General features: G+C 60.8%; 3 protein-coding genes across 9 annotated transcripts; all 3 read right to left on the reverse strand.

The window, feature by feature from the left end:
• Positions 1-631: 631 nt before the first annotated feature.
• Positions 632-1,974, reverse strand: LOC125684486 (titin-cap). Its single transcript, XM_048926693.1, is given in 4 exon segments — positions 632-1,133; positions 1,135-1,222; positions 1,763-1,815; positions 1,817-1,974. Coding segments are annotated over 4 exon segments (405 nt in total). The 5' UTR covers positions 1,913-1,974; the 3' UTR covers positions 632-965.
• Positions 1,975-3,342: 1,368 nt separating this feature from the next.
• On the reverse strand, positions 3,343-19,621 carry STARD3 (StAR related lipid transfer domain containing 3). 4 transcript variants are annotated; one of them, XM_048927166.1, is made up of 16 exons: positions 19,512-19,607; positions 16,083-16,362; positions 13,407-13,484; positions 13,067-13,144; positions 12,923-12,976; positions 12,701-12,818; positions 11,504-11,602; positions 10,808-10,863; positions 10,034-10,126; positions 8,760-8,822; positions 7,683-7,778; positions 7,102-7,181; positions 6,669-6,773; positions 5,321-5,414; positions 4,350-4,354; positions 3,343-3,541 (listed from the first exon to the last, which is right to left on the reverse strand). In XM_048927166.1, exons 2-16 carry the CDS (start codon positions 16,296-16,298, stop codon positions 3,436-3,438), a joined length of 1,341 nt encoding a protein of 446 aa, XP_048783123.1. In that variant the 5' UTR covers positions 16,299-16,362; positions 19,512-19,607; the 3' UTR covers positions 3,343-3,435. The 4 variants fall into 4 exon arrangements, with proteins under 4 accessions (XP_048783123.1, XP_048783122.1, XP_048783121.1 ...); XM_048927165.1 differs by lacking the exon at positions 4,350-4,354 and having other exon boundaries at positions 19,512-19,611; XM_048927164.1 differs by lacking the exon at positions 3,343-3,541 and having other exon boundaries at positions 3,858-4,894; positions 19,534-19,621.
• Positions 19,622-19,744: 123 nt separating this feature from the next.
• Positions 19,745-24,361, reverse strand: PPP1R1B (protein phosphatase 1 regulatory inhibitor subunit 1B). 4 transcript variants are annotated; one of them, XM_048927178.1, is made up of 8 exons: positions 23,340-24,361; positions 22,538-22,598; positions 22,094-22,122; positions 21,444-21,519; positions 21,063-21,191; positions 20,778-20,843; positions 20,230-20,370; positions 19,745-20,157 (listed from the first exon to the last, which is right to left on the reverse strand). In XM_048927178.1, exons 1-8 carry the CDS (start codon positions 23,418-23,420, stop codon positions 20,078-20,080), a joined length of 663 nt encoding a protein of 220 aa, XP_048783135.1. In that variant the 5' UTR covers positions 23,421-24,361; the 3' UTR covers positions 19,745-20,077. The 4 variants fall into 4 exon arrangements, with proteins under 4 accessions (XP_048783135.1, XP_048783137.1, XP_048783136.1 ...); XM_048927180.1 differs by having other exon boundaries at positions 22,094-22,116; positions 23,340-24,360; XM_048927179.1 differs by having other exon boundaries at positions 20,778-20,846; positions 22,094-22,116; positions 23,340-24,358.
• Between the last annotated feature and the right edge of the window lie 3,520 nt (positions 24,362-27,881).

The raw sequence follows: 27,881 nt of genomic DNA on the forward strand, positions 1-27,881 counted from the left end.
AGGACAGCGATGGGGTCTGTCCAGGCGCTGCCTTGTGAAGCTAATGCTGCTGAGCTGAGTGTGATGGACCTCAGCCCCTGGCAGGATCAGGCCCAACAACCCCTCCAGCTCCCAGTGCGCTCATTGCACCCAGCAGCCTGGGATGTGGGGGCGGTGCTGCTTGTGGGGCTGGGAGAAGGAAGGGGTGAAGGTGGCGAAGTCCTACGGGCAGCGAGTGGGAATGGATGGGGATGGGAAGGGGATGGGCGAAGGGCCTGGCGGTGGCCCAGGGACAGCAGGATCCATCCGGGAGGGAAACAGCTAATCTGGGTGCTGGACACCAGGGCCTCCAGAACCCTGGCATGGGCTGGTATGGGCGGGGGGGGGGGGCACAGTTATATAAGAGAGATCTGCCCCCCACTCCCCTCATCCGCTCACCCGCATCCCACAGCAATGGGCTGTGCCTCAGTTTCCCCAGTTCCCAAAGGGTTGCTGTCCCCATCCTCGGGCCAGAAGGGGACAAACGGAGGGGCACAGCCCCATGGACAGTCCAATGCTCTAGGGCTGATCCAGGCCTGTGGAGGGGGGGGGGGGGGGGGGGGGGGGGGGGGGGGGGGGGCTGGTACCCTGCACTCAAACCACTGCCGGAGCAAAAGAGCCAAGCTGCGCCTTTTATTGCAATACAAAGAAATTCACATCTGTACAAAACAACACAACGCTGCTGTGTCTCCCAGCCCCTGCCCCGGGGGGGGCTCAGCACACCTCATCCTCGCTCCCTTCTCTCTGCCCGGGACATCGCACCGCGGCTGCGCCCCGTCCCCACCGGCCTCTGCCGCCCACCGCAGGGTGAGCGCCCCACCCCCACGTCCCCCCACCCTTCCTCCATCATCTTCGGGGGCTGCGGTGAGCAGTGGAGCTCAAGACCCCCCTCTCCGCCGCCCCCCCGATCTCATCCCGCGCCCCGAGCCCCCCCCACCCCACTGCCTTCAGCCCCTCTGGGCTTCGTGGGAGAGTGAACGGGAGAGGGTCCGTCGGAGCCCCGGCTTGGATCCGCGCAGGTCTGAGGGGGCGAAGAGGGGCAGCGGGAGGGTGCGGGCGTAAGGCAGGAGGTGCTGGGCCAGGGGCTGCCCCAGGACGCCGACCCTCAGCACGCCCCCACGGTGAGCGCTGCGTCAGCACCCGCGTCTCGCCGCGCTGCTCCAGCGACTCGCGGCGCTGCCGGTCCACCTCCCTCCGGCACCACCTGCGCACGGGGAGCTCGTGGGGCGGCTGCAGAGATCCCCGTCCCACCCAGCCCCATGGGAGATCTTGGAGACCCCCGTGGCTTCCCAAACCCTCGAGCACCGTTGGAGACCCTTCTGTCCCATCCCACCTCACGGGGACCCGCTGACATCCCCGTGCTCCCCATTGATATTTCAGAATCCCCACTGTTCTCTATTCACCATCACGAAGACCCTTGGAACCTCCCCCCAGCCCAGGACCTCCACAACCTTATGGGAAGCTCAGAGACCCCCACCCGCAACCCCGTCACTGCGCAGACACCACCTGACTCCACGAGACCCCCAGTTCCCCCCAGGGACCCCCACAGCTCCACGGGACCCCAACACATCACACCTCCACCCGGCCTCCTCCATCCCCATGCAGACCCCCATAGCAACCCCAAAGATCCTCTCACGGGGAACCCGTGGCTCCCCCCAGGAGCTCCCCCACGATCAGATCTCCTTCAGCCCCAACGCCCTACAGGGACCCCGAGCTCCCAGACCCCACAGCGGTTGCCGCTCACCCCTCCTCAGGCCGGGTGCTGAGCTCCAGGTCCAACCACTCAGCACTGAAGGACATCTCGGCGCCCCACATCCTCCTCCTGCACGCGGCAGCCCAGGCGGGCACTGCAGAGCAGCCCCCCGCTGCGTCCCACCGTGCTCGGCCCCCACATCCTCACAGCGCTCCCAGCGGTGGCTTCTGCTGCCCCCGCTGCCGCCCTCCCCGCTTTTATGGCCCCACAGAGGCTATTTTGGGACGTGTCACTGGCACCGAGGGGACAGCAGGGTGCCAAGGGGCGAGCAGCAGGAGGTGGCATTGAGGGACATGTGCGTCACCTCGTGTGCGCCCGCCACGCTCAGCCCCGTGTGCCCCATGACGTGTCCCCCAATGGGATGTGCCCCCCCCCGGGAATCCGATGGACCCAAGAGGTGACAAAGGCTCTGTGGCTGACTGTCACCAGCACGGTGTCTGCGCCACCCGGCGCTGCTCCACACCAAACCAGCTCTACCACTGTAGGACCACCGGGGTCCCATCCTGGTGTGTTGTTCCCCCCCCCCCCCCCAGGCTGTGCTGTGCCATGCGAGCTGGCAGTGGGGTGCTGGCTGACGGCCCCCCCCCCCGCTGGGCTATTTGTAGGGCCAACAGATGGGGGCTGTGGACAGATAGGCACTTGCAGGGTGCCAGCGGGCACGGCTCAGAGGGCCGGGCCATGGGGACGGGCTGGGGGGGCACTGCTCTGCAGCCCCTTCCATGGAACCGAGGTGCCACTGGGACTCCTGGGCACAACTGGAGCCTTTGGGACATGCAGCCAGACCTTGTGTGGGGGATGGAAGGATGCTGCGTGGCCCAGCAGGGCAGGGGACGGTGACCCCCGTGGCCAGTGGGCCTGCAGGAGCCCTGGGCGCATTCCTTTTGCCTGCCCCCCCCCCCCACCCCAGGCAGGCGCTCCTCCCGCTTTTATTCGATCGAGTTACAAAGGGCACGAGGAAAGCAGCGGGCTGCAAATAGTGCAAGGCTCTTTATTCTGACAGATGCCAGCCGGAGGTGCCCCCCAGTACCAACAGAAGCACCAGGACCGGCACTGATAGAGGGGCAGAGACCCCAGGTCCAGCCCCTGGGGGGTTCCACAGGTGCTCCCCCCCCCTAGGGCTGCCATTGTGGGCACCCACGCAGGGGCAGCTCCACGCTGCTTCCCGTGACAGAGCAGAACGTGGCAGCAGTGCAGGCAGCACCAAGCTGCATTCGCCCCCACAGCCCCTGGGGAAGGCGGAAGGCTCTGATCCCACAGCCTGCAGGGCTGCACGCTGAGCTCAGGAGCATCCACAGGATGCAGCGCCCCCAGGGTCCCCACAGCAGCCCCCCATGCAGGGGAAGGTGCCCACGAGCCACACAGGAGCCGTGCTTTGTCCCTGTGTGTGAGTAGCAGGTGACAGGGAACAGAACTGCGTGCTCACCCTGCCTGGCTTTCTCCTCCGAACCCCTCACCCTCGGCACAGCAGCCTGGGGGTGCCAACAGCCCCCAGACTCAATGTGGGGGGAGACCAAGCACGGGGCAGATCCCAGCTGCAGGGCAGAGCAGGACAGGGGTTTGGCACACACCACACGGCAGCTCCAGGGCTGCGGTTTGGGCGGGGAAGGAGAGGAGCAGCCCCTCCTGCCTGCCCACATCCAGTCCAGCAGGGCAGAGCACGGCGCTCAGGGCTTGCTGCAGAGCTCCCCGACCCGCTGCCGCAGGTGGAAGGCAAACTCAAACATGGTGGCTGCCAGGCTCTGGTGGATGTGGTACCGGGGGCAGGCGACCCTGCGAGGAGAGCAGAGGAAACAGAACACGAGTGAGGGCGGCAGCACAGCAAACCCAGAGGGAGTGGAAAGGCCCTGCAGGACCCCTGCTATGGGCGCCCAGAAGGTGTGGGACGGGGCTGCAAACCGCGGCGGGGAGCTGCTGCTCGCTCTCAAGGGAGTTCTGGGATCTGGGGGAGGAACTGAAGCACGTTTTGATTTCCCTAAAAAGCCCTGCACGACTCAACCCCGCGCCGCCTCGGCCCGAGCTCCAATTAACTGCTAAGAAAATCAGCCCAGGATCTGCGGGGGAAGGCAGCAGCCACCGGGCTGGGAGGGGGCAGGTGCTGAGGTGCAGAGGAGGAGGGAAGGGGCCACGTCCCCCTGCCCAGGGCACAGGAAAACCCCTGTGGATGTGGGGAAGGGCTCCCTCAGCCCCCACTGCAGGGCTTTTCCCCAAAGCAGGCTTTTCCCCTCGGCCCTTTGGGGCTGGCACAGCACCCAGCTGAGGAGCGGGGGCCATTTTGGGCAGCTCTCCAAACTGAGCTGGGGGGGCAAAGTGCCAGCACAGACACAAACACACACAGACACACACAGACACACACACGTGTGCAACCCTTGCCCTTCGCTGGAGGAAGGGATGAGCCACCAGCTATAAATACGCCGTCAGGGCCAAAGGAAATACCAAGGCAGCAGCGACGAGGGCTGTGAGCAGCAGCAGAGCCCTTCAGGAAGATGGTGGAAGCATTATTAATAGCTCGGCTGCTCTGGCATTTCTTCCAGCAGCAGCAGGAGAGCACTCCGCGTCCTGGGAAGCACAGAGCGGGGACCTCCCCTTTCCCAGCTCAGTTGTGCAAAATGGAGCCGATTTCCCTCCAGCCCAGAAGGGAAGGAGGAGGCGGAGGAGAGATTTGCACGAAGGAGAAGCAGCTCCAGCTCCAACCCTGTGCCGAGCAGAGCCAGGGGCAGCAGGGCGGGCGCAGCCGTGCCACGTCCCAGCCAAGGAGCCGCCAAGAGGATCGTTTGCACGCTGCCTTTCCAGAGCCCAATGCTGAACGGCAGCCGAGCTGCTCCGTGGGAGGGGAGGGCTGTGGGAGGGGAGGGGGCCGCGCCGCGCAGCGCCGATGAATGGAGCCTTTGTGCTCGCTGCTGCAGCGCCGTTTCCACACCAACCTCGGCGCAGGAAGAAAACAGGGCAGCGCCCCCCTTCTCCCCCCCTCCGGCTCCCTGCCTGCTGCCTTTGTCCCGGCCACCAGCAAGGACTCTGCGTGCAGCTCCACAAATAGCTCCGGATTTGGGTCACGGCGCGGGGCTGAAGCGCTGCTCTCCGCGTGCGGCCGCAGCTCCGCGGGGGTCTGCGTTTGTGCCGAGGTGTCTGGGAGCAAATGATTCATCCCTGCTGTAGGTTCCTGGGAGCAGCACGCAGCCAGGCAACGCTTCCCTGTCCAACTAAGGTTGGATGAAAATCACCTCTTCCCAGTCCCCGCACAGAGGTGAAGCCCCGTAACCAAGATCTGTCAGGTAAGGAAGGGTTTCCCAGATCTACACCGGGGAAACTTGAGGGGGAAAGAGGGAGATTTTCAGGTGGTGATCAGGTCCTGTCTGCAAAACTCAGGTCCCACTACTGCAGCCTCCAAGAGCAGCTCAGAGCCGTGCCCAGGGGAGGCTCGCAGCAGGACAGCAGCCCCTGCACTGCCCAGGTCCTCAGCCCCATCCTGCCCTAGGCAGAGCTTTAGAAGCACACTGATGAGCTCTGCTGGGGTTGGGACACGGCCACGACGCTCACACATCAGTGCTTTACCTTCAGGTCCGTGTTTAGGATCCAGATAAAAGTGCAGACCCGGGGGTTGCTGGGGCACTTCAATACGACGAATCCTCCAGGTCCATTCTCACCCCTTTGGGGGAAACAACAGCACCAAATCAATATGGGAAGGCTGTGGAGCCACCCCCCAAAGCCCTGCTCGCACTGCACCGACCCCACGTTGGCTCCTGCAGCCACAGCCCCTCACCTGACAGCAGCCCAGCAGGGCACCAGCAGATGCTCAGAGCATCCAGGAAGGAACCTGGCCGACTATGGGCACAAATGCAATCTGCCCAGCAGTTTCCCCACAGCAGCAGCGCTGGGGCTGCCTCCAGACCTCCGGCTTGGCCGACGCTGGCACTGCTTTGCTGGGAGGCTGCAGAGACACAGCACTGCAGAATTGGTTGCAAACAAGTGGGAAGCACCCAGGGAGGCCCCACGGTCGGGCCGAGCTCAGCGCACCGCCGCGTCTCTGCAGCCTTCCTACACCATCTGAGCGCCTCAGAGACGAGAGCTGCGCTCGCACACGCAGCCCAAATACAGATTTCCCTTCCCTGCTCAGGAACATGCACTATTTTTGCTGCATACATTTGTTAACAGATTTTTTTTTTGTTTTCTAGGCCCCCGAAGTCCCCAGCTCTTAAATAGACTGAGGCAGCTACAACGTCTCCGAGTTAAAATGTCAATTACTTTAACCAGATTATTAGGAAAAACAAAGTCAGCGCGTGAAGCGGCACAGCTGGGCCCCAGGCAGCAGCACAGGCAGTAACAAGGAACCTCGTGTGATGAGACCAGCCCTGCTGAGATCCATCAGCAGCTGTGTGGAACCAGCCCTGTGCAAAGGGAGAGGCCGGGACCCCCCTGGTGCTCTGGAAGCTGTCCCACCCCAGCACAGCTCACTGCACCCCCAGGAACGTCCCTCGGTGCCTGCAGGCTTTAGAGTCAGTAAGCGAGTGGCTTACGAGAAGCAAAAGGCATCCGAGAGGCTTACAGAAAGACGTGGGCAGCTGCTCACTGCCCCTCCGAAACGGCAGCTGGCCCTGTTTGGGAATTGGCTGCTACACAAACAGGATGCAGGAGGGGTTGGGGTTGGGGCTGTTACTGTCGGCACCTCCGCTCCCCAGAGCGGGGCTGGGAAACGCCCGAGCAGCACAGAGCGTTTCCTTAACAAAGGGAGAAGAACAAGGGAAGCAAGGTTTGGTTCCACAAATAGATCAGCTTCCTGCAAACGGTGCCAGGAAGACAGCAGGGTTCTCATTTCAGTGGCTCTCTGCCCTATGCTTAAGCAAGGCACGTGTCAGATACCAGCTTAAAAATACACAAATAAACAACAGAATCTGCCTCTTACCTGACGTACTTGGAGAGTGGAGGCTTCAGGCTGTGCGTGGTCGACATCCCTGAGGAAATGTACCTGTCTCTTCTCCTCTCGATCCGCCGCACGTTCACAAAGTCCCTGAGCAAAGAAAGGGCAACGGCAGCTTTGAGATGTGCGTGAGATTTGGAAGGAGCAGATCACATGCCTGGGGCTGCTGGGAAAGGCTGTGGCAGAGGTATGTCAACATATGGCCAAAACACAGGCAGCACAGTTAGCAGGGAGACAGAGGGAGCGACCGGGACAGATTCTGAGCTCTGAGACTCCTGCCATAGCATCTGTAAGGCACTCGAGGGACTCCCTGCCTTGGGGACGTCACCCAGCCCTGCTGGCTCTCACTGAGCTCAGGAGCTTCTCTGTGTTTTACAGGTGTTCAGAGGCTCAGTACGAAGCAGTGAAAGAAACTGACCTGGGGGAAACGACGCCGCCTGCAGCCCCGGCTGCTACGTCGTATGAAACGATCGTGTTGTCTTCAACCCGCTGCAGGATCTGGGAGAAAGGAAAGGAAACTCTTCAGCCTGCGCCTGCAGCTGCCAACAGCTGGGCACTGCAGCCCCTCACAGCTGGGAGCACATAGAGTGGCTCCAGCAGCTGATCTGGGGGCAGGGGATGAGCTGTGGCAGCGCACACAGGTTTGTCTGCTGGCCCAGGGCCGCCCCTCCTTCCTGGGGGAGCACAGGCGTCCCCGTCGGATCCCCGCCACGCCGGCAGCGCCAAACGGCGCCGAGCAGAAGCAGGCTTGGCTCAGGCACTGGCCCAGCTCCCTGCCCACCTCGTGGGCTTTTGGATGGGCACAGCCACGCAGCTGGCCGCCGCAGAGCATTCGGATCGTACGGCTGAGCGGCGGAGATTTAACGCCTCGGTGATTCTGATCCAGCTCAGCTCCAGTAGGGCCTGGGCACCGCTGACAGCCGGCGTTGGGCTGGGAAGCTGCAGCTCTCCGCTTCAAGGAGCTCCTGTGATTAAGCCATCTTTGTCCGGCACGCTCACCTGGCAAGCTGCCACTGTTCTGTTCCACAGGATCATCTTCTCGGGCTGCAGAATAACCTCCTGGTAAACTGTTTCAGCAGAGCACTGCAGGAAAGCCTGAGGACAGACAGAGCGGTCAGCCGGTCCCTCACTCCGCTTGGGGGTGATTCTTTTTCCTAAGGAGCGCAGAGCAGATCAGAAAGAACAACTGGGAGGAAGCAGGAGGACAGCGGTGAGGCCGCACAGCCAACGTTGCTTCCTGCTGCCAAAGAGGGAGAAGGGCAGGCGTGGGGATCAGAACTGGGATCAGCAGTCACTGAGCTGCTGCCTGCTGGGAAGGGGGACAAGCATCCATCTGCACCACGGCCACACAGAGCGATTTCAGGCCCCTCTGCCCTCACTCCGCCTTCTCAGCAACTCTGCTGCACGTGCAATTGCTCTGGAAAGCCACCAGAAAGATTCCCACAACTCCAGCACAGCTAACATTCATTTCTCCACGTCCTCATGGGACTGGGGACCTTCGGAAGCAAACGGTTAACACAGCAGAGCGGGACCATCCTCACCAACACAGAACTGCTCCTCCAGCAGCTCTGCCAGCGAGGCAGCATATGCACTGGAACAAAGAAAAGCCACCGCAGCACCGATGCTTCATTAAAGCATGGTTTGCAGCCAAGCTGCTCCAGCGAGGGCACCGAGCGCCGCGCTTCCGAGCAGCTCTTCTCAATGCCAGGCAGCAGCAGACGCACGCTCAGCCCTGGTCTTGCTGGCAATTAGTTGCAATTAGCCTCCTTGGTCAGATTAGTCCTAGATGCTGGGGTTGGAAGCGAGTCTTGCAGTCACCTGCTCCCACTTCCACCAGCAAAGACTGGGGCCCAGCATATTTGCCGGGGAGTTTGTCTGCCAGCCAAGGGGTTTTCCTGGAGAGATTCCCTACAGCGTGCAGAGCAGTTCATCTGTCTCAAGCAAAGAGTGCTCTGCAGGCTGACCTGTGCTGCCAGGGCCAGGAGAGAGCGTGAAAGCCGAGCCGTGGCTCCAAGCAGAGCAGCGATTTCTGTATGCATCACACAGGCTAAGGAAGCAAAACAGGAAGGCTCTTACCTTTAAAATAAAGGTCTTGCCATGGAAAGGTATTTCAAACGTGTAAACGACATCACCGAAGTCCTGTGCAAGAAACAAGAAAGTTTCATTTATGCTGGCAAAGTAACAAGAACTGCTTCTACCCAAGGTGAAGCCTGATGTCCCTGGGCCCTGCAGGAGCTCGCCCGCTCCAGGGCCATTTCCTAGGGCCATTCTTGGCCCCAAACTGCTCCTGCTCCCCCACGCCAGGCAGCCCCAGCACAGAACGGCACTGAGCCCATTTCAGATGCCCATGCACAAATTTCCATAAACAAAACAACATCCAGAGAAGCAGCAGTGATGAGACAGGAAAAGAATCCAACCCTTGCCAGCCTGCAAACTCAGTTTCAAGGTCAAATTCTCTTTGTAGCAAGCTACCAACACCACTGTATGAGAGAGGGGTTAGTTTGCCAGCACTGCTGTTGTTACCTACATCTGAGAAGAGACTCCCTGGAGGGGTTAGGGATGGACAGATGATAACCTTTCATCATTAGCCCTGTGTTAAACTCTGATTAGTCTATTTAAATCCATCCCCCTTTGGATAAAGAAAACAATCTGCCCAGCTAGTTTGGCATCAAACAATGGATCACTTGACAGGGGAATTTTAAACACCAGATGAGAGTGCAGTTTGCAGGACTCTCACCTCAAGTGCATTGCAAGCCCACAAGTAGAAAACAAGGTTGATTTCGGGGGGGACAAAGGCAGTAGCACTTTCACACCACTCTACAGAGACAGAAAGGAGCCTTAGCTACCCCAGAAAACCCTGCTGTAGCTTGAGGAAAAACGCATGTCAGAGCTGCTGATACACATCCCTCTGTCCACAACGGCCCTGTCCTGAGGAGGGGGATTGCACACAGCTCTGGGCTGTGCCCCACACACTCCTGCTCCAAGACTGGCTGCAGCCCAAGCAGCCAGAGCCTCCCCAGACCTGCTGTGCTCCTAAAAGCACGATGCTCTGCAGCCCTCACCCCCCCAGAGGTGAGCTGTCCCCCCCCTGCCCGCCTGCCATTGAGAAGGAGGAGCCGTGGGCTCTCTCCCATCAAACGGGAAGGCAATTAAACGTCTAATTAAATAAGGGGGGATTTTACATTTAACTGAGCTGGAATGGATTCCTAATTCAATCAGGTAATTGTAACGCTTGTTAATTTTTCATGTTGCAAGGAGGTTTCAAAAGCCTCGTTTGTCCTCCAGTTTTTGCTAAGCCATCCGTGCTCTTTGCCAGCGCTGCCCAGCACTGGGCTGTGGGGGACACTTGCATTGTTCTTCTCAAACTTCCAGTTCTCCTCCTGGGCGAGGATTTGGTCCACAACTTCCATAGCTTCTTTGCCCTGTCGGACGTATTCTTTCTCCTAGGAGAGAAGGGAACATTTCACTAGAAGGGTTTGCAGAAAGCCCAACATGTATGTGTGTGTATATGTGTGTGTGCAAGGTTTGCTGCCCTGCTCCCAGGGCTGGCAGAGGGAGGTGGGCTGCCTCCCATCACCACACAGCACCAATCTCTTAAATTCAGGGCACAGAGGCCTCATTTTGGAGCCTGAAGTCATGCTTCCTGCCCTGGCTTGCATCCACACACCAGCTGCGCCCACCAGCAACTCTCTTGCCTTAGTGCAAGGGTTTCCAGCAGGCAAAGGGCTGCGAGGTGCACAGAGCTTCCTTCTGTGAAAGTGCCAAAACCGGAGCTGAACAGCAGCAGAACCACTTGGAAAGCAGCACAGAGAAGCCTGTGCCCAGCCAGACTTCAGGGAGGTGAAGCACCGCCCCGCTCGCTAGAATTCAGCGAGGATGGTCAAGGCTGAGCCCTTCTGGCACGTGATACAGGATCAGGGAAGGGGGGAGAGGCAGAGCCGGAGCCACGTCCCTGGGGGAAGCTGCAGGGGAAAGCTGGCTGCTGCTGTGTCACTGAGAAACCCTCGTGCTGCAGCCGCGATGCCAGCGCTCCCAGGAGCCATGCGGGCAGGCAGAGCACTTCAGCAAACATCCCCAGGCAAAGGGCCTGGACACGAGGGACAGGACTGCCTGTCTCTATTTACCTGAGCTGTCAACGCCTTCCTTCCCGGACCTTCCTCATCCGACTCGTTGTCCGACCCTTGGGTGCAACACACAATTAAAGCACAGGTAACAAAGAGCCCATTTGTACACCTCCCCCTGACCTTGCAACGGATCAAACGCTGCTAGCAGGGGGTGTGAGCCCAGCACAGCCCAGCTCCTGTCTCCCCCAGCACAGAGATTGCTGCCAGGTGCTGCTCTGCTCCCAGCCAGGCTGTGGGCACTGAGCGTGCCCTGGGTGTCAGCAACACTGGGACAACTGCTCTGGCTGATGGCTGCTGGCTGCCGAGCAGGGATGGTGCCACAGCCAGCACAAGGCAGCAGCACTCTGCCAGCTCCGACCCTCACCTGCTCTCAGCGATTCACCCCCATGCCTTCGTAGTGAGGGCAGCGTTTAACCACAAGCACTTTAATTGCAGCTTAAGAGCATTTAACCCCAAGACCACAAAATGCTCTCGTTTCCCACTGTGCCAAAGCCAGGCTGAGCATGATCCTGCTCCTCCATGGCACCATGGCAGCGGGGCAGCAGCATGGGGCAAGGAAAGGTTCTGCAACACCCGTTTTTGGAGGCCTTGCTGCCTCTGCCAAGAGCTGGGCTAACGAGACACAGCTCAGACAGAGGGCAGTAAGAGGGGCAAGGAGCTCCCAGAGGAACGTGGGATGGGAGCAGAGGATGTTACCTGCAAAGGACTCCGGCGGGGAGTAGAACTGCCCATCAGAAAGGGCTCCAGGGTACAGCAGGGGCCCCCGGGCAGCTGCAGCCTGGGCTGCCAGGTACCCTGCAAAGCAGAGCAGGTTTCACATGCAAAGTCCTAAACAAGGGGGCTGAGGCCCCGTCCTCCCCTCCCCTCTCCAGCCTCCCAACCACTTTCTGCCAGACACAGCTGCTCTGCCCGCACTGACACCAGCCAGCCCACAAGCTTTTCAGCTCCTATTGCCTCATCTTTTGTTGGAGACATTTTATCTGCACGGAGATCAATGGGCTCTTTTGCCTGTCAAATCCAAAGGCGATTAAGCATCTAATTAAATAAGAGCTTCCCCTGGAAGCAATTTGGAACCCGAGCCTAATCCAATAGAGGCATTAAACACTTGATCATTTTTCATCTTAAAGCCTTCTTGCAAGACCCAAACATCCTCTGGTGCTTTCCAGTCATTCAGTGCATTTCTGATCCGGCCTCACTTGACAAACACTTCTCAGTTTATGGGCCATTTCCCAGTTCTCTTTCGTCAGAGAAGCCTGGGAGAACGACTGAGCCCTCGTGCTGTAACAGCACTGCTTTACATTACAGCTGCATTACACAGAGCGAGCAGCCAGTCCCTAGAAGGACCCTTGGAAGGGACAGGTGCCACACGCAGTCATTCATGAAGCATTAGGTCACAGAGATTCAGTCCCAGTTTAATCTGACCTCGGTGACTAGAGACTCTGAAATCTCACACGCAGCAACCCGCACTGCAGCCCCGTTGCAGATCTTTGCATCATTCCTCTCCAAAGGTCTCCAGCCCAGATCTGAAGATGGATCTCACAATCTGGACAGTCCCACCACCCGCCTGGCATTTGTCCCACTGTTCCAAAACATTTTCACTGATGTGGAGGTGAGCTCTGTTTCCAACACGTCTGGCTTCGGTATCCAGACACTGGAGAATCTGGCACGTTTTTCTCTTCTCAAATTAAAAGATGCTTTTCATAATCTGGTATATTCTTCCCTTGAAGGGACTCATAGACTGTAACAGAATTGAATCAGCCACTTCCCGTCGCAGCCAGCCTGGAGATCACTTCTCCATAAATGTCACCTCTGCCAAGGTGCTGCCAAAGCAGCAGAAAGGCCAGGCCTGGTGGCCTGCTCTGCTGGCTCCTGCCAGAGAAACAGAATACTTACATCGTTCCTCTTCTGCTTCCTGAGTGAGGACTTTAAAATCCAGGAACCAAGTCTCTAACCAAGCAATGACAAACGAGACGATGGGAAGCAAGTAGCCGAACGCCCCTTTGGTGAGAAGCTGTGTGGGGAAAAAGCAAAAAGTCACAGGGAGTTCACAGAAAATGGCAAACAGCAGCGAGCAGCAATCACAAAGCAATCCCCTGTGAGCCCACGGGAACCAACCTCGGAGAGGATGACCTTCACAATCAGGAAGGCACTGGATATCAACGTGGTGACCTGGAAAATAAAATCACGTATCTCAGATCTCGGCAAACTCCAAGCAGAGGCTCAAAGTGAAAACAGGAAAACGAAAACGGCCCTTCTTACCGCTATGACCCACCAGTGGCGCAGCCTCACAACCGCGTAGGCCAGCAGCAACACAAAAAATCGGAAGAAAGCCAAGACCTTTCAAAACAAAAAGCCATTGATATCGATGGTGTCCTTGTCCCCCTGCCAGGTGCTGGAAGGACGCAGCCCCCCCCGGGACCTCACCACCTACAGAGCCAGGAGGGGTCAGCAGTGCAGCAGGGGGGGGCTGTGAGCTGCCCGAGTGCTGGGCCAGGAGCAGCAGGGATGTGGGAGACCCCCAGCTGCCCCCCCCAGCAGCCCCACAGCCAGGCTGAGCTCCGAGCTATAAGCCCCACTGGCAGCAGGCTGGGATACTCACAAATATGTCAAAGAAAGAGGTCTTGAAATTGTAATCGAAGATTTCATTCTTCAAGTTCTTCTGAATGCCATCCTTGGTCTGAAGAGGAGACAGGAAATGAGAAAGCCATTGAGTGCACTGATAAGAAACTAATGACAGAAAGAACCCGGCCAAGCGGTGTCCAGAGGCTGCTGCTGGGTCAGGTTATGCATTAAGCATACAAATGCACACTGCAGGATCCTCTGCTGGCACAGGACCACGGGAAGATGCAGCAGCACATTTCTGCTTCACACTGAAGGCAGCCGGGGCTGCAGCAGCACACCAGTACATTAAGCATTCTGCGTGGGGCTTCCTCACATGGAAAAGCTGCTGTTTGGCTCAGCGTATCCCATGGCAGCACATCACCACCCTAAAGCCCTCTGTCTCCTGCAGCCTACAGGACAGCACCTCCCCCTTTGTGCCCATCCTTTCAGGGACAGACTTCAGCTGCACAGGAGGAAACACGGGGCAGGTGAAAAGCCCCAGGAAGCCCTTCTGGACACCCAAAAGATCTGTCTTGGTGCATGGCAGGAGAGGGGTCCAAAGGCCAGAAACACGTAGAGACACAAGGAAAGCCTGAAGAGGCAAAAGCAGGATTCTGCAGGATTGTAAGAGGGCATGGAAAAATCTGAAAGAGCTTCTCTTATCTCACCCCTAAAAAACGTGGGGCTTGACAGCCTTGATGCTTTTGACACCATAAATCCTGTTCTCAGGAGCTTGGAATCGCTGTTTATGAGGAAGTGGATGGCTCAGGTAACTGGAACAAATGCTTCACCTTTAGGCTATTGGTTTGAACACAGCCCAGCTGGCCTGGAAGCTGGTATATGCTGACAGCTGTTTGATGATCTGTGAGAAACAAGTTGGTGGATCTCAGGCCAGTTCTTGGCAGGCTGGTGCCCTGGCACCCTCTCGTCAGCCAGTCCAAGGACAGACGAGGCAGCCATTGGGAAGTGGGCCCTCTAGGTCAGGGCTGCTGCTTAACAGTCAGGGAGGGGAGGGGGTGAGCAGTTCTGCACTGCTGCTTTAGATTTGAGGCTGTAGGGCTCGCACCAGCTTCAATGAGCAGCCACCAAGCAAATCCTGAACTGAAAGGGACCCACAGAGCCTCTTCCAACAGCACTGCTCTGCTAGGAGACGTTAGAGGGGGAACTGAACTGAATGAAGCTTTGAATTACAGTTTTTGGGAGGTGTTTCAGTTTAAATATGAACAAGTAAGAAGAGCCGACTGGGGCACCTCTTTGTCTCTGAGAGCAGCAAGCTCACAGAATGACAGTTTGCAGGAGACAGACATTTAACGAGGGCCAATTTGCTCAGCTTATCTCGCAGCAAAGGAAACCATTTGATAAAAAAAGCATTAGTCACGATATAAACTCATTGCTCTTCATAACTAGGCAAATAAGTCGTCCTAATAGCCTTAAATATGCAGCATCTCGGCTCGGGGCCTAAATATCACCAGTTAGTCACTCATTAATGGCTACCTGCACGACCTACGCTCAGAATTACCCTGACGACCGCGCTGCCAGAGCATTTCCCCAGGGCTGCAGGTTGGCATTTGCAGAAAAGCTCTCTCTGGAGAGAACCAAGGAGGGAGCAGGAGGCTGGGGTCCAGGGCACCATCGGCATCGCAGGAATGCTGCCCCAGAGCTGCCGTGCTGCCATGAGGCTGTGGGGGTCACTGCAGCCTCTTGGCAGAGCGGGGTGACGGAGCTGCTGGCCGAGGCAATCCGTTACGTGCAGACACTGCGGGAGATAAGCTGGGCACAGATAAGAGCTGCTAAGTGAGCACAGGATCCAGCGCTGATAAACAAAGGCCAGACACCGGAGGGCGGCCTGCAGAAGCAGCGGGGTCTATCTGATCATCTTGCCTTTCCAATCAGGCTGTTCTGTGCGAGGACATGGAGTACCTGTAACCTGAAACCCATTCCCCACGCGGCCAAACGAGTTGGGACCGGTGGAGGGGGAAAAAATAAATAAACGTAGGCCAGGGAACAACTTTGACCTGACGAGATTGAAGTAAATAAACCAGATTTCCTCATTGGTTGCAACTGTTGACAGAAAAAGCAAACGCAGCGCCCTGTGCTGGCACGAAACCTCTGCAGAGGGGACCGAAACCACCGGCTCCTTTGTGGCAGAGCTGCACCTCGGTTCACAGGAGCAGAGATTAGCAGCAGAGCTCCGGGTCCAAAGCTCAAAGCCCTTTTTGTCTGTGCCCTGTGCCAGCTGGGCGGCGCGAGGAAGGTCTGCGCTCCCCTCCTCGCCCTCCGAGGCTTCCAGAACAGGGCACTCAGCAAAGCTGGCAGCTGCTTGGCACAGGCAGAGAGCAGCTTCTCTTTAAGAGGGCAGGAGAGAAATTTGGCCGACGGCTCCCCCTCCCAATCCCACAGATCTCATTACACCACAACACCCAGCACTGCATGCATGGCGTTAACGACCCCGGGCAGCCGCAGCGGGGCCGCTCACAGGAAATGAACTGGACTTCAGCTAGCACTGACTGCACACTGATTGCTCAGCCACTGCAAATCAGAGAACGCTGGGAAGAGCAAACAAAGACTTGGCCTGAGACTTCTGAAACGCAGCAATTAGCGCAGAGGAAGCCGAGTTTACAAAAGCACGACTTAAGAAGGCAAAGACTCCACACCTTTGTTTTTCCCAACTTACATTCAGTTCGATTATCCACAACAAAGAGATGAAGAGCAGATCGAAGGTGACAAAGAGACAGAAGGTCCTCCTCACATCCGAGATGGCTTTCCTCTTCTCTGGAGAGAAGTAGCAGTACGGGGAGAAGCCCTGGCTCTGGGAAAGCGAGGTGCTGATGGACGCGATGGCTGGGAGGCTCCGTTCCAGGTCGTGCTGCAGGTCTGTCGGCTTGCTCATCCTTGGCCCAAGCAACTTGGGGCCTACGTCAGTCAGGGCCACATCTGCAGAGCCACAACATCACCTATGGAGAGACAACACGGGAAGCCTGGGGGAGCGATGCCACAGCCTTACGCCCGGGGGTGTCACCCTCCTGTTCTCTGCAGTGCTGTCAGCTGCAGGCAGGCAAGCACAGAAAGGAAACGTGCACATGATGCCTTTCCTCCAGGCACACAACCCTGTTAGCAGCTCAGCTGGATGCTGTCTGTTTTACACCGTTCCTACTGGAAAAGGCTAACACCATGTCACGGTCTCACAGTTTTCCCACTGCTATCCCACATCATGTCACAGAAACCAGGCTGAACCGTGACGCGCAGCCTTTTAGGTCAGCACAAAGCACATCAGAGCTCACTCAGGGCTTGCACCCCGCCCCCTGCACCAGCACAGGGACCCCCATCCCTTCTGCCCACTTCAGGGAGGCAGAAACCAGCCACCAACAGCCCCACGGCTCAGCTTTACGGCAGGGATCAGCCACCATCGGCACTGGTCCTGGCAGTGCTGGGTGTGCAGCCACCACGCGAGCGGGTCGGGGTGCCGAGGCTGACGCTTGTTTTCAGGCAGCCGTGCCAGCCATTGTGTGAAAATGTTTCCCTTCCGTCAGCAGAGCACAAGGAGGCTGCTGTGCGAACGAAGCTGAGCGCACGCCTGAGACAAACAGGGAGGAAGGTGCCAAAGCAGGGGGCCGCCGTGCCCAGATTTTCACCCCACTGTGATCCACAGCTACTGCACCAGGACAAACTCATGCTCTCCAAAACACTCACGTTCAGAGATTTTTGGTCTCCAAACAACTGCATTTTACTGATTAGCTGCTGCCCCAGCACCTCTGCTTCCTCTGGAACCCAGAGTCAGACCCGTTTTATTACAGCAAGTCTCACTCAAAACCAGGAGGCTGCATTAAGAGCTGCCTGAGGGAAAAAGCCCCAGGACCGTGCCCAGAACCACAGGAAGAGGCAGCCACCACACGCTGGGACAACGGCAGGAGCTGCCCCACACTGCTGCAACCACAACCCTGGGAGTGCAAGCAGCTTCTGAGCTGCAGCCCTTGGGGAGGGAGAGAAGGAAGGAGGGAGGGAGCCGGGGCTGTCAGGTCCCCACCAGCCGCTCCCTGCAGCCCTGCAGAAGGAGCCGAGGATTTGTCACTTCAGATCAACCACGGCCAGCGCGGCCCTTCGCTGCCATGAGCCAGGGGCCCATCTCAAACTGAGAAAAGTTCCAGACATCTGTGAGTGCTAAATAATAGATCGCCTGCCTGCCGCCTTCTCTGTGGCAGAGCGTCACCGCTCTCCACTCAAACAGCACTTTGCACTTAAGCAGCCCCGGCAACTTCAGAGCGCTTTAGGCTCACCCTGGGAGATGCTCAGCCCCGCTCCCCGCGGTGGCAGGGACATCCCTGGCTCTCCTTGGCCTAAAGCCATCACTTATTCAGCCCCAGCTTTCCAGGAGAGAGCTGATGCCTGTCCTGAAGCCAGCACAGAGATCTGGGCAGGAAGCGGTGAGAAGGGTTTTACCTTCAGAGTAAAACAGAGGCGCTGAGGTACAGAAACACTGAAAACACCAGAATATTTCCTGCTCAGATGGGGTTGTTCCACCACAGGGCAGGAAGGACAGTGAGCAGAGGCTGCTCTGAGCGTGCTAAATGTGCCTCTTCCCAGGTGCCAGATGAATTACTGAGCGTTCAGTGCCACGATGCACAGCAGCAACACTGCACTGGGGACCTGCTGGGGTTCCAAAAGCTCTGGAGACACAGTCATGTTCCTTTCCTGGAGAAAAAGCCAAAAGCAACATGGGACCTATCCCTGGAAAGGCTGCAGCAGCCCCCTCACAGCCCGCAGCCTCTCCCTCTTCCATTCCTGCCTTTTAGATTCAAATCACAAGCTTCTCATTAGCACACGTTTGCATGCTAATGACATGTCTTACAGTAAGAAGCCTTTCCATCTTGTGACACCGCTTCTCCTTTCCTCCCGCGCCCCCAACTTCCTATTAATGTGCCTTTCTCAGCTCACATGACGACTTCAACAGCTAATTCTCATGTCACCTCTTTTGATAGTGACAGCCTTTGCACCAAACTCTGCACTGAAGATGAGATACCTGGAAAGTGCGGGAGGGCTGCTTTAAAGCCACCAGCTGCAGGTGTTTCACCAGCTGCTGACACGTGTCTGAGTGCCCAAAGGGAAGAGATGCACTGACAACAAGTGCCCTTCTGTGAGCTGCCCACACTCCCTGTGCCGTGCTGTCCCTCACCCGGTCAGCCCCACACCATCCCCTGCAGCCCCAGCTCAGCTGCTCTGTTTGTGAACAGGGCTCTCAAAGCACCGTAAGACCTCGCAGGGTCTGCATCCCCCTGCCAGCTGCACCGGCCCCAGGGCCTCCCCTCCTCTGCACACACAAGCTCAGTGCAGCCTGCATAAGGAATATCAGAGAGAGCTCCGGTCCTCAAGAGCAGCTCAAGATCCCACCCCCAAGCTGGCAGCTTTCCTCATGCAGAGCCTGGGGGCCGGCGTGATCGCTGTGCAATTAGCCTCTGGTTTCAGTAAGGCCCATCAGAGGCTCAGGATCACAATGCAGAAACGATAAAGCCCACAGGTTTCACACAAAGAGCAGAAATAAAACTTCTCCATGGGTCCAGTGAGTGACCTCAGAAGCTGCCGGGTGGCAGCACGTGACAAGGGGCAGCAGCTGCTGCCCAGCCCAGGCACCACAGGACACGGCACCGGGCAGTTACCGGTACCACAGCTGCTTCCTGAGGGGCAGCACGGGCAGATCGCGGCCCCGCAGCCCCGAGCTCTCAAATCACCGCTTTGTGAGCGGAGCTCCCCCAATCCCGGCCCGGCGCTACGGGGATCCCGTGGGATAGGAGCTGAGCTCCCACCGCACCGCCACGGCCAGCCCGCAGCCGGTACCGGGGCCTGGGGCGGCCCCGGGATGTCGGTGAAGGCCTCGGGAGCCCGGCAGCAAAACGCCGTGGGGCAGCAGCACCCACTGGGACGGCCCCGCTGCCGCCTCGGGAGGCGGCGCTGCGCAGCACCGCGGAAACAAGGCAAGGCACGGCCAGGCGGCCCCGGAGACCCAGGAACGGGAGCCCCGCAGCCGCCCCGCAGCGAAGGCCCCGGCGCTCTGCTCCGGCCCCGAACCCGCCCCCAGGACGGCTCCGCTCCGCCGAGCTCCGGTACCAACCTCGCCCCGGACCGCCCGGTACCTGCCGACAGCCGACAGCCGCCACCGCTTCCAGGCCTCGCCGGAAGTACTCCCCCAGAGCAAGCCACTTCCGGCCCCGCCGCCACCTCTGACCCCGGAAGTAAAACTCCGAGCTGCGCCGGCGCCGGTCATGGCGGGCCGCGGGGGCGTGGGGAGCGGAGCGGAGCCGGCAGGAGAAGCGGCACAGGGAGCGGCTCCATCCCGCTGTGTGCGCGGCGCTGTCTCACGGTTCCCGCCCTCAGCCGCCCCTCAGCTCCCCGCTGCCCCCCGAGCACGGGCACACCGCTCTGTACAGCCGTTTATTGGGGCGCAGCTCGGGCGTTGCTGCATGCAGGGGGCACGGGGCGGGCCGCGGCCTTGGGACCCCAGCCTCACCGCCGGCCCCCACGGTGTGGAAGCGGTGTGGGGCCGCGGTCCCGCCAACCGGGCCGGGAGCCATGCGGGGGCACGCGCGAAGCGCAGGCTCCGAGCGGGGCCGGGGGCTGCGAGCGAAGCTGCGGTGATGCGGGGCAGGCCGTGGGGGTCCCGGCCGGGCCGCGGTCCGGCTAGCTGTTGCCCAGCGGGACTGGGGAACGGCGGCGCTCCGTGCCTGCCAGGCCCACGTGCCGCCGCTCCTCGCTGTGCTCTGCGGTGACGACGGGGTCAGGCGGGGGTCCTGCTGCCATCTAAGGGAGCAGGGATCCCCCGCACCCCGTACCGCTGCCGTCCTCCGGCTCCTCCTCGTCGCCTTCGCCCCCCTCGGGGTCCTCAGGGTCTTCAGGGATGTCGGACACCGTCAGCGCCTTCAGGTCCTCGCTGCGCTCAGCGATGCCTCCCGCAAAGGACACCTTCTGCCCCCCTGGGGGATGAAGGAGAGACAGTGGCCAACCATGGGATGGGGCGGCCACTGTGCTGCCTGCATCAGGGTCATGGGAATGGCAGCAGTCCTGAATCCCCACAGAGTCCCCATCCCCATGGTGGCCCCATCCCTGTCTCCATTCCCACAAAGTCTCCATCTCCAGTGTCATTCTCCCCACAGGGTTCCTGAGGTGGCCCCATCCATCACCTCATCTTTAGAGGGATCCCATCACCACAGTGTCCCCAACCTTGCAATTTCCCTGGCCCCATCCCAGCAGTATCCCCATCCTCAGAGTCCCCATCCGTGCAGTGTAACAAACAGAGTGGAACCATCCCTGGCCCATTCCCACTCCAATCTCCACAGTGTTCCCAACCCCTCTGTTCCCCTCCCTGTGCTGTCCCCATTACCTTTCCTCTTGTGTGCCTTGGTGGCAGGGAAGACGCTCCGCTCGGCTCTGGCCTGGCTCCCCAGGGCTTCTTAGAAGGGCAGAGATGAACTGGGGCAGAGGAGGCATGCCTCCCCCCCCCGGAGACAACAGGGCCAGAGGAACCGGCTGGCATCAGCATGGCTCCGGGACATGGCAGGGGACACTGCAGCCATGTCCCCCCAGGGCAGCTGCCAGCACTCAGTCCCACATCCTGACGTCCCCCAGGCTGCTGCAGCCTTTGTCCCCATGTCACCATCCCTCTTACCAGGCTCGAGGGCGCTGTCTGGGTCGCAGGTGCGGGTCAGCTCAGGGTCCCCGTCATCGGGCTCTCCATCAGAGCTGTCCCCTCCAGCCAGGCCGCTCTCCAGGTGGGACTGCACGATGCGCTGCACCGCTGTGGGGCACCGGCATCAGCCCCCGCTCTGGCACCGGGAGCACTGGGAAGCACTGGGAAGCACTGGGAAGCACTGGGAGAGGCACGGGGGTGTGGCGTGCCCAGGTCCCCCAGCCCACTGCTCTGCACCCACCCCACCTGCCCTCCTTCCCTCCATTTCCCCATCCAGATAACAGCAGCTTGAGGGCTCAGCCAGCTCCGGGAGCTGCCCAAAAAGTCCCCTGGGGAGGACCTGGCCTTTGGGGACGGTACCTTTGAGCGAGGGTGGTGTGTAGGCACACGGGTTGGTCCTCTTTGGTTTCAGCAGGCAGCCCTCGCCGGAGGCTCGCTGCAGGACAGAGCAACCAGACAGCATTGGGGACAGGGACATGGCCACTCCCGTATCGGGGACACCAGTGACCCCACAAGGATGAGGTGTCACGATGGGGATCTTACTGTGGGGATCTAGGGAGGAGCCCCCCGGGACTGTGGCACTTTGGTGAGGGTCCCACAATGGGGACTGTGGGATGAGACCCCTAAGATTGGGACCCTTTAAGGACACCCTGCAACAGGGACCTGATGTTGAGCCCCCATAGGGAGACCTCTGTAACAGAGACCCCCAGTGTAGCGTCCCTGTGATGGGAGCACTGCACTGGAGACTGGGGGGGTCGGTGGTGAGGACCTGAGCTCCACAGCCTGACCCCAGTCCCCGTTCTCATGTCCCCGTCCCCGCGGCGCCGTGCGTCCGTCCCCAGGGCCAGCAGAAGGCAGGGAAGCGATAAGCACTGGGACGGGGCAGGGCTGCAGCACCACGATAACGCTGTGGTGACTGTGCTATGGGGAGGGGGGGGGGGGGGTGCCAAGGGGGCTCAGGGGTGGGCTGGGAGCTGTTGTAGGGACAGAGGTGCACGGAACCCACTCACCTGGTAGGGCAGGGACTCGTCCTCTACATCCGCAGCGCCAGGAGAGAATGGGTGGGTAGGACGGGTGCTGGAGCTGCAGCCCCTGCCCTGTCCCTGCCCCCCCATCCCATGTGTGACCCCCAGCCACCCCCCTCCCCCCCGTCACCGTGTCTCATCCCTGACATCCCATAGCAGATGTGGCACCACATCCCATCCTTGCCACTGAGGTCCCATCCCTGCCATCGTGTCCCATTCCTGCCACAACATCCCATGCACAGACACCTGTCCCACCTCCACCCCCACGTCCCATTCCTGCCACCCCACCTGTGGCACCCTGTCACATCCCAGCTGCTTTGTCCCATCCCAGCTCACACCTCCCATCCCTGGAGCAGCTGCCTCTACCCCCAGGGCCACCCGATGTCCCCTCCCGTCCCCAACCTGGTACCAGTCTGTGTCCTGGCTCACCTGGGGATGAGTGCTCGGAGAGCTGGAACAGCATGGCAGGCGTGGGCCTCCGCCGGCGGATCTGAGGCACAGCAATGTCACTCAGTCCCCTGTCCCCAACCCAGTGCCCCAGGCCTGAGCCCCATCGTGTCCCCATCCCATGGGCTGCTCAGTAGGACAGGGCTGGGGACAGGTGCAGTGCCCCACGGAGGGGCCGTGTCCCCATCTCAGGGTCCCTGTGCTGTCCTCTACCTCTCCGAGCCCCTCACAGCCCCCAGCCCCACACAGCCGTGGGTCCAGGGTGCACAGGAGCCACGTCCTGGGGGTGTTCCCTCAGCTGGGCACAGCCTGCACAGTCCCTTGTCTTGTCCCATCCTGTTCTTGTCCATTCCTGCCTGCTCTGTCCCAGCCGTTCCCTTCTGTCCCATTCCTGTCCTGCCCTATCCCCACACACAACTCCTGCACAAATCCGCTGCTGGCACAGGACCTCGGAGCACTTTGTCCTGTCCCTGTGTCTCCCTGTCCCATCCCCTACCCTGTCCCTTCCTCTCTGTACCCCCATCCCCTCCCTCTGGTCTCCTCCATCCCTCATTCTATCCCCCCAGTCCTCCTCGTCCCTCTCTCCCTGTCCCATCCCTTCCCTCCCGTCCCACACTGTCCCCGTCCTGTCCCCTGCACAGCTCTCCTCCACCTCGGGGCACCCATGGGACACCACTGGCACTCTCACCACCCGCACCCCACGGTTCCTCACTCCCCGGGGTCAGCAGGAACACGGTGCCATGCTGGGGACCCCTCTGTGACCCCGCTGTCACCCTGCGCTCACCATCTCCACGGCGCGGGGGTCCAGCTGGCTGGGGGGTGCCGGCACCGAGAATTGGATCTTTTTGCGGTCCTTGGGGTCCATGGCTGCAGGGTCTGCGCTGCTGCCCGGTGCCACACGGAGTTCGGCAGCGCCCGGGCTGAGCACGGTGAGGACTGAGCGGCGGGAGGTGGGGAAGGCAGAGCCGCGAGGAGGAGGAGGAGGAGGAGGAAGGAGAGGGAGGGAGGACACGGCTCCTACCAGCGCGCTGCATTATTCATCCCCCGGGCAGGGGGGCTGAGGCCATGGATAATGAGCCCTCGGGGAGCCAGGGAGGGGGGCTCGAGCCTGCCGGGCCCCTTAACCCGTTCCCCACCGGGGGGGGACGACGACCGCAGTGACTGCGTGGAACGGGACAGGGCTGTGTGTGGCTGTGGGCATCCGAGCGCCTGGAGCTTCAGTTTCTCTGCAAACTGGAGGGCAGAGTGGGCAGCCTGGCTGGGTGGAACACTGAGGGGTGCAGCTTTGGGGGCTGCCCCATGGCACGGGGACTCCTACTATGGGACAGTGTCTGCCTGGGGGACGTGGTCAGCCCCATAGGGAGCATCTGTGGGGGTGGATCCCGTGGGCGCATGAGGACACAGCATCCTGAAATGTCCCATTGCCTGTGTGCTGAGGGTCCCCACCACCACGAGCCGTGGACCAGGGATGTCGCAGAAGCAGAACACGGTGCTGTCACAGGATCACAGCTCTGGATCGCTGTGGTTTTCTCCATGGAAAATTCCCCCAAACCCAAACTCCTCTCCTGGAAGAACAGAAGACTCCAAAGCCACTTATCTGCGGTTCCACCGCTCATAAAATCCAGGTGACTTTGGTCGGGGCACGGGCTCGGGGACGCATCCACCCCTGGCTCGGCTCCAGCCCCCAGCCGTGTCCCCGCCCTTCCCGTGCTCCTTGCACGATGCTACACGAGCCGCGCTGCGCTCCCAGCCCCGTGTGGAAACGGCCGGTGCCGGCTGGATGTCACACACGGGACAGAAGGGCCGGGCGGTGCCGAGTGCGTGGAGGAAACCGAAGCAAGGAAAGAGGGGGGGGGGGGGGGGGGGTGCCGGGCTCTGCCTTCTTATCTCCCGGTGTTCCAACGGCCACGAGTGGCTGCGGGCCAGGAGCTGTGGCTCCAGCAACATATTTACCCCTGTGGCACGGGGCCATGGAACAGCCGCCCGGCACTGCGCGGCACAGCGCGGCCTCATGCGCACCACGTGCGGCCCGGTGCAAGAGCAGCCAGGGGCTGCCGACACGGGCACAGCCCCGGGGGGGTGCTGTATTGGGGGGGGGGGTTAAGCCAGGATCCCTTGGCCACCCTGTGCCAAACCCTGAGCATCCTCCCTGTCCCCATCCTGCTCCCCAGTGTGGGACCCGTGGTTGTTATGGCAACAGGTTCCCGGGCTCCTTCCCGCTGCCGTTCCCTCTCCTCCCGCGCACGAAGGCGCAGTGTGAGGGGGTGGCCGGGTCCCCTCCCCGCTCTGCAGCACTGCGAGCACCCACAGCCCCAATAACAGCTCTGGGAGCGGCCCCCACCTGCTCCCATTCTGTCGCTGTGGGCACAGCTGGGATGGGTACCGGGTCACGGCGATGGGGTTGGAACGTGGCGCTGCAGCCACTGCCCCATTGCATGCTTCTACGTACAGCCACACTGCAAAATGGCAATGGTGTGGACCTGTTCTTTGTGGTGTCAATATTGGCTGAGCCCTGCAGCTCCTTGGGCTGCTCCGGAGCAGTGCCGTGCCGTGCCATGCCGTGCCGTGCCATGCCGTGCCGTGCCGTGCCGTGCCGTGCCGTGGGGGCTGCAGCTCCGTGCAGCAGCAAATCCTCCTGCAGAGAAAGTAAAAATAGCAGCAGGGTGCGGGAGGCAGCGCTCACCCCCCACCTGCCAGCACTGGGAGGAATGGGAGCTTCGGTGCCACTATGGGGACAGCGCGGCCACAGGGACGGGCACTGCGGGGATGGAGAGATGTGGGGATGGGGGGTGGTGGTGGGATCCTATGGGGGAATGGGGCGCTGCAGGGACAGGGTGCGGGAGGGGTGCGGTGTTGTGGGGTGGGGATGCGTAGGGCTGGAACACGGTGGGGACGTAGCATCCTGGGGACGGGGAATCGTGGGGACAGGTCAGAGCGAGGATGGAGCATGGCGGGGCCGCGCACGTGGGAGGTGCACAGGAGGATGGCGGGACTCGGTCCGAAAGGTGAGTGCCGGGTGGGAGGGGGCTGGGCAGCGGTGTGGGCGGGGCCAAGGATGGGGCGGGGTTTGGGGGGGGGGTCAGTGGGTGCCTCCGTGCCCCCCGTGCCCCCCATCCCGGGGAACCCTTTTGTCCCATCCATGGCAATCCTCCCTGCCCGGGCTGTTGGGGGTCCTGCAGAAAGTGGGGTTTTTGGGGGGGGGCACTTTTGGGGTCCGCCCCCCTCCTACGTTTCCTCCCAACCCCCTCATCCCCGCAAAGTGCAGCGGGGGCGGCGGGCGGGGGCCGAGCGCTCCCTGGGGTGCAGAGGAGGTGCGGGAGTGGGAACACGCGTGGGAGCGCGCGGGGGAGCAGTGGGGAGGGGGAGGGGGGGGTCGAGGGGGCCTTAACCCCTTCCGTGCTGGGAGCCGCCCTCCGGGAGAAGCCACAGGGAGAAAGAGGGGTCAGGGTCTGCTGCCCATTCCTTCCCCCTAAATGGTGCTGCACTGGGAGTCGCGCCCCCCCCACACCCCAGCATCCCTCCGTGTGCTGTGGGGAAACTGAGGCACAGAGCAGCGCTGGAAAGACGGTGGAGCTGCAACCCGCCAACCCCCTCCCGCCCCATACACCAAGGGGGCTTTGCCCTCAAGGGCTGGGGGCTCTCACCCATTTCCCTTCAAACCCAGGGGGCTCCAGGGAAGGCGCGGAGCGGGGTCGCGTCCCCATGTCCCCATCAGGACGCCGGGTGGGGGGAATGGAGAAGAAGGGCACGACCCCGGTCCCTGCACGTCGGGGGCTCCCAACGCCTTGTCGCCAGGAGGTGGGCAGGGGCCCCGCTCCCGTATCCCGGTGCCACCGGCGCTGCTGCGCTCGGCCGGCAGGTGTCAGCCCCGGCGCGGTGGCACGGCGGGGCCCGGGGGTGGGGAAGCGAAAAGGCACCGGAGCGGCTCTCCTGGTCCTCCCCGGGTCTGCGGGCATCGGGTCAGCACCGGGGAGGACGCAGCGCACCGGGCACGCGGAGCCGGGCTCATCCTGCCCTGGAGGCTGCGAGGTTAAATGGGTGGGGACCCCAAAACCCGGCTCCCAGGGGGCAGCAATGAGAGAAAACCGCGGGGCACCCCCGGCCCTGCCTCAGTTTCCCCGCCTGCAGCACGTCCTCCAAAAGCCCCAGGTGCTGCCGGGGGAGGCGACCCCGCGTACCCACTGCCCCATGCCCACCCCACTGCCATCACCACCGCTGTGTCCTGCTGGAATGAGGGGCCCTGCTGGGCTGGGGGCCGTCCTCCCCATTCCCCCCCACCCTATAAGGACCCTCCCAGAAAGGGTGGGCGACCCACGCTGAGCCCAGCCGCCAAACACGGACCAGTTTGCTGCTTCCATTCCCAGAAGAAAGAATAAAGTTAAAACATCTGTTAATTTATAAACCAATTTAACCATGACTGGTTAATAAATAGCTAACAGCTGCCAGCCCCGCTACCCCGCCGCCCCAGAGAGGGGCACTCTGGGAGCAGCCGGGCGCGCACATCTCGCGAGCTCTCCCCCCCCCAACCACCCCCCCCAAGCCCCCCCACCATTGTTGTGATTTGTCCCCAGCACAGAGTGCCCCCAGGGTCCCTGTGGGATGAGGGTGGCCTGGATGCATGTGGGGATGGGGGTGACCACGATGGAAGGGATGGGGAGATGTGGACCCTGCCATGAGGGTGGCACCTCTGTGTCAAGGAGGGGTCCTGGGTGAGGGGGTTTTGGGTGCAAATCCAGACAGAGGAATGCATGGGGAAGGGGGAGGGGGCAGCAGGTGGGGGCCCTGGAGACACTGTGATGGGCAGCTGTGAAGGGGGGCGGTCAGTGCAGGCTGCAGCCATTGCTCCTGTGTGAGGATGTGGGGCTGCGGGAAGGTGAGCCCCTGTGGGTGGGGGGGGGCATTGTGGTGGAGTGGGAGCTGCTGTGTGTGTGTGTGTGGTGTGCACACGTGTGTGTGTGCAGGGATGTGCACACGTGTGTGCATGTGTCGAATGTGTGCACGGGGGGTGTGTGTGTGTGCATGGGATGTGCAGAATTGTACGCACCAGATGTGCACACGGGATGCACATGTGTGTGTGCACGGGATGTGTGTGTGCATGGGATGTGTGTGTGCATGGGATGTGTGTGTGCATGGGATGTGCACATACGTGTGCAGGGTCCTGTGCATGCCATGTCCCTGCAGCAGGACGTCACGCTGCACTCTGGGCCCTTCTGGCAGCTCAGCAGGAGCTGCAGGACGGCGCTGGGACGGATGGAGCCCTCCTGGTGCCGAGTGGGTCGGGGCTGGAGCAGGGCTGGGTGGGTGGGGGGCGATGGTGTGGGGTGAT

Source organism: Lagopus muta, chromosome 25 (assembly GCF_023343835.1).
Source record: "Lagopus muta isolate bLagMut1 chromosome 25, bLagMut1 primary, whole genome shotgun sequence".
NCBI classification, from domain to species: Eukaryota; Metazoa; Chordata; class Aves; order Galliformes; family Phasianidae; genus Lagopus; species Lagopus muta.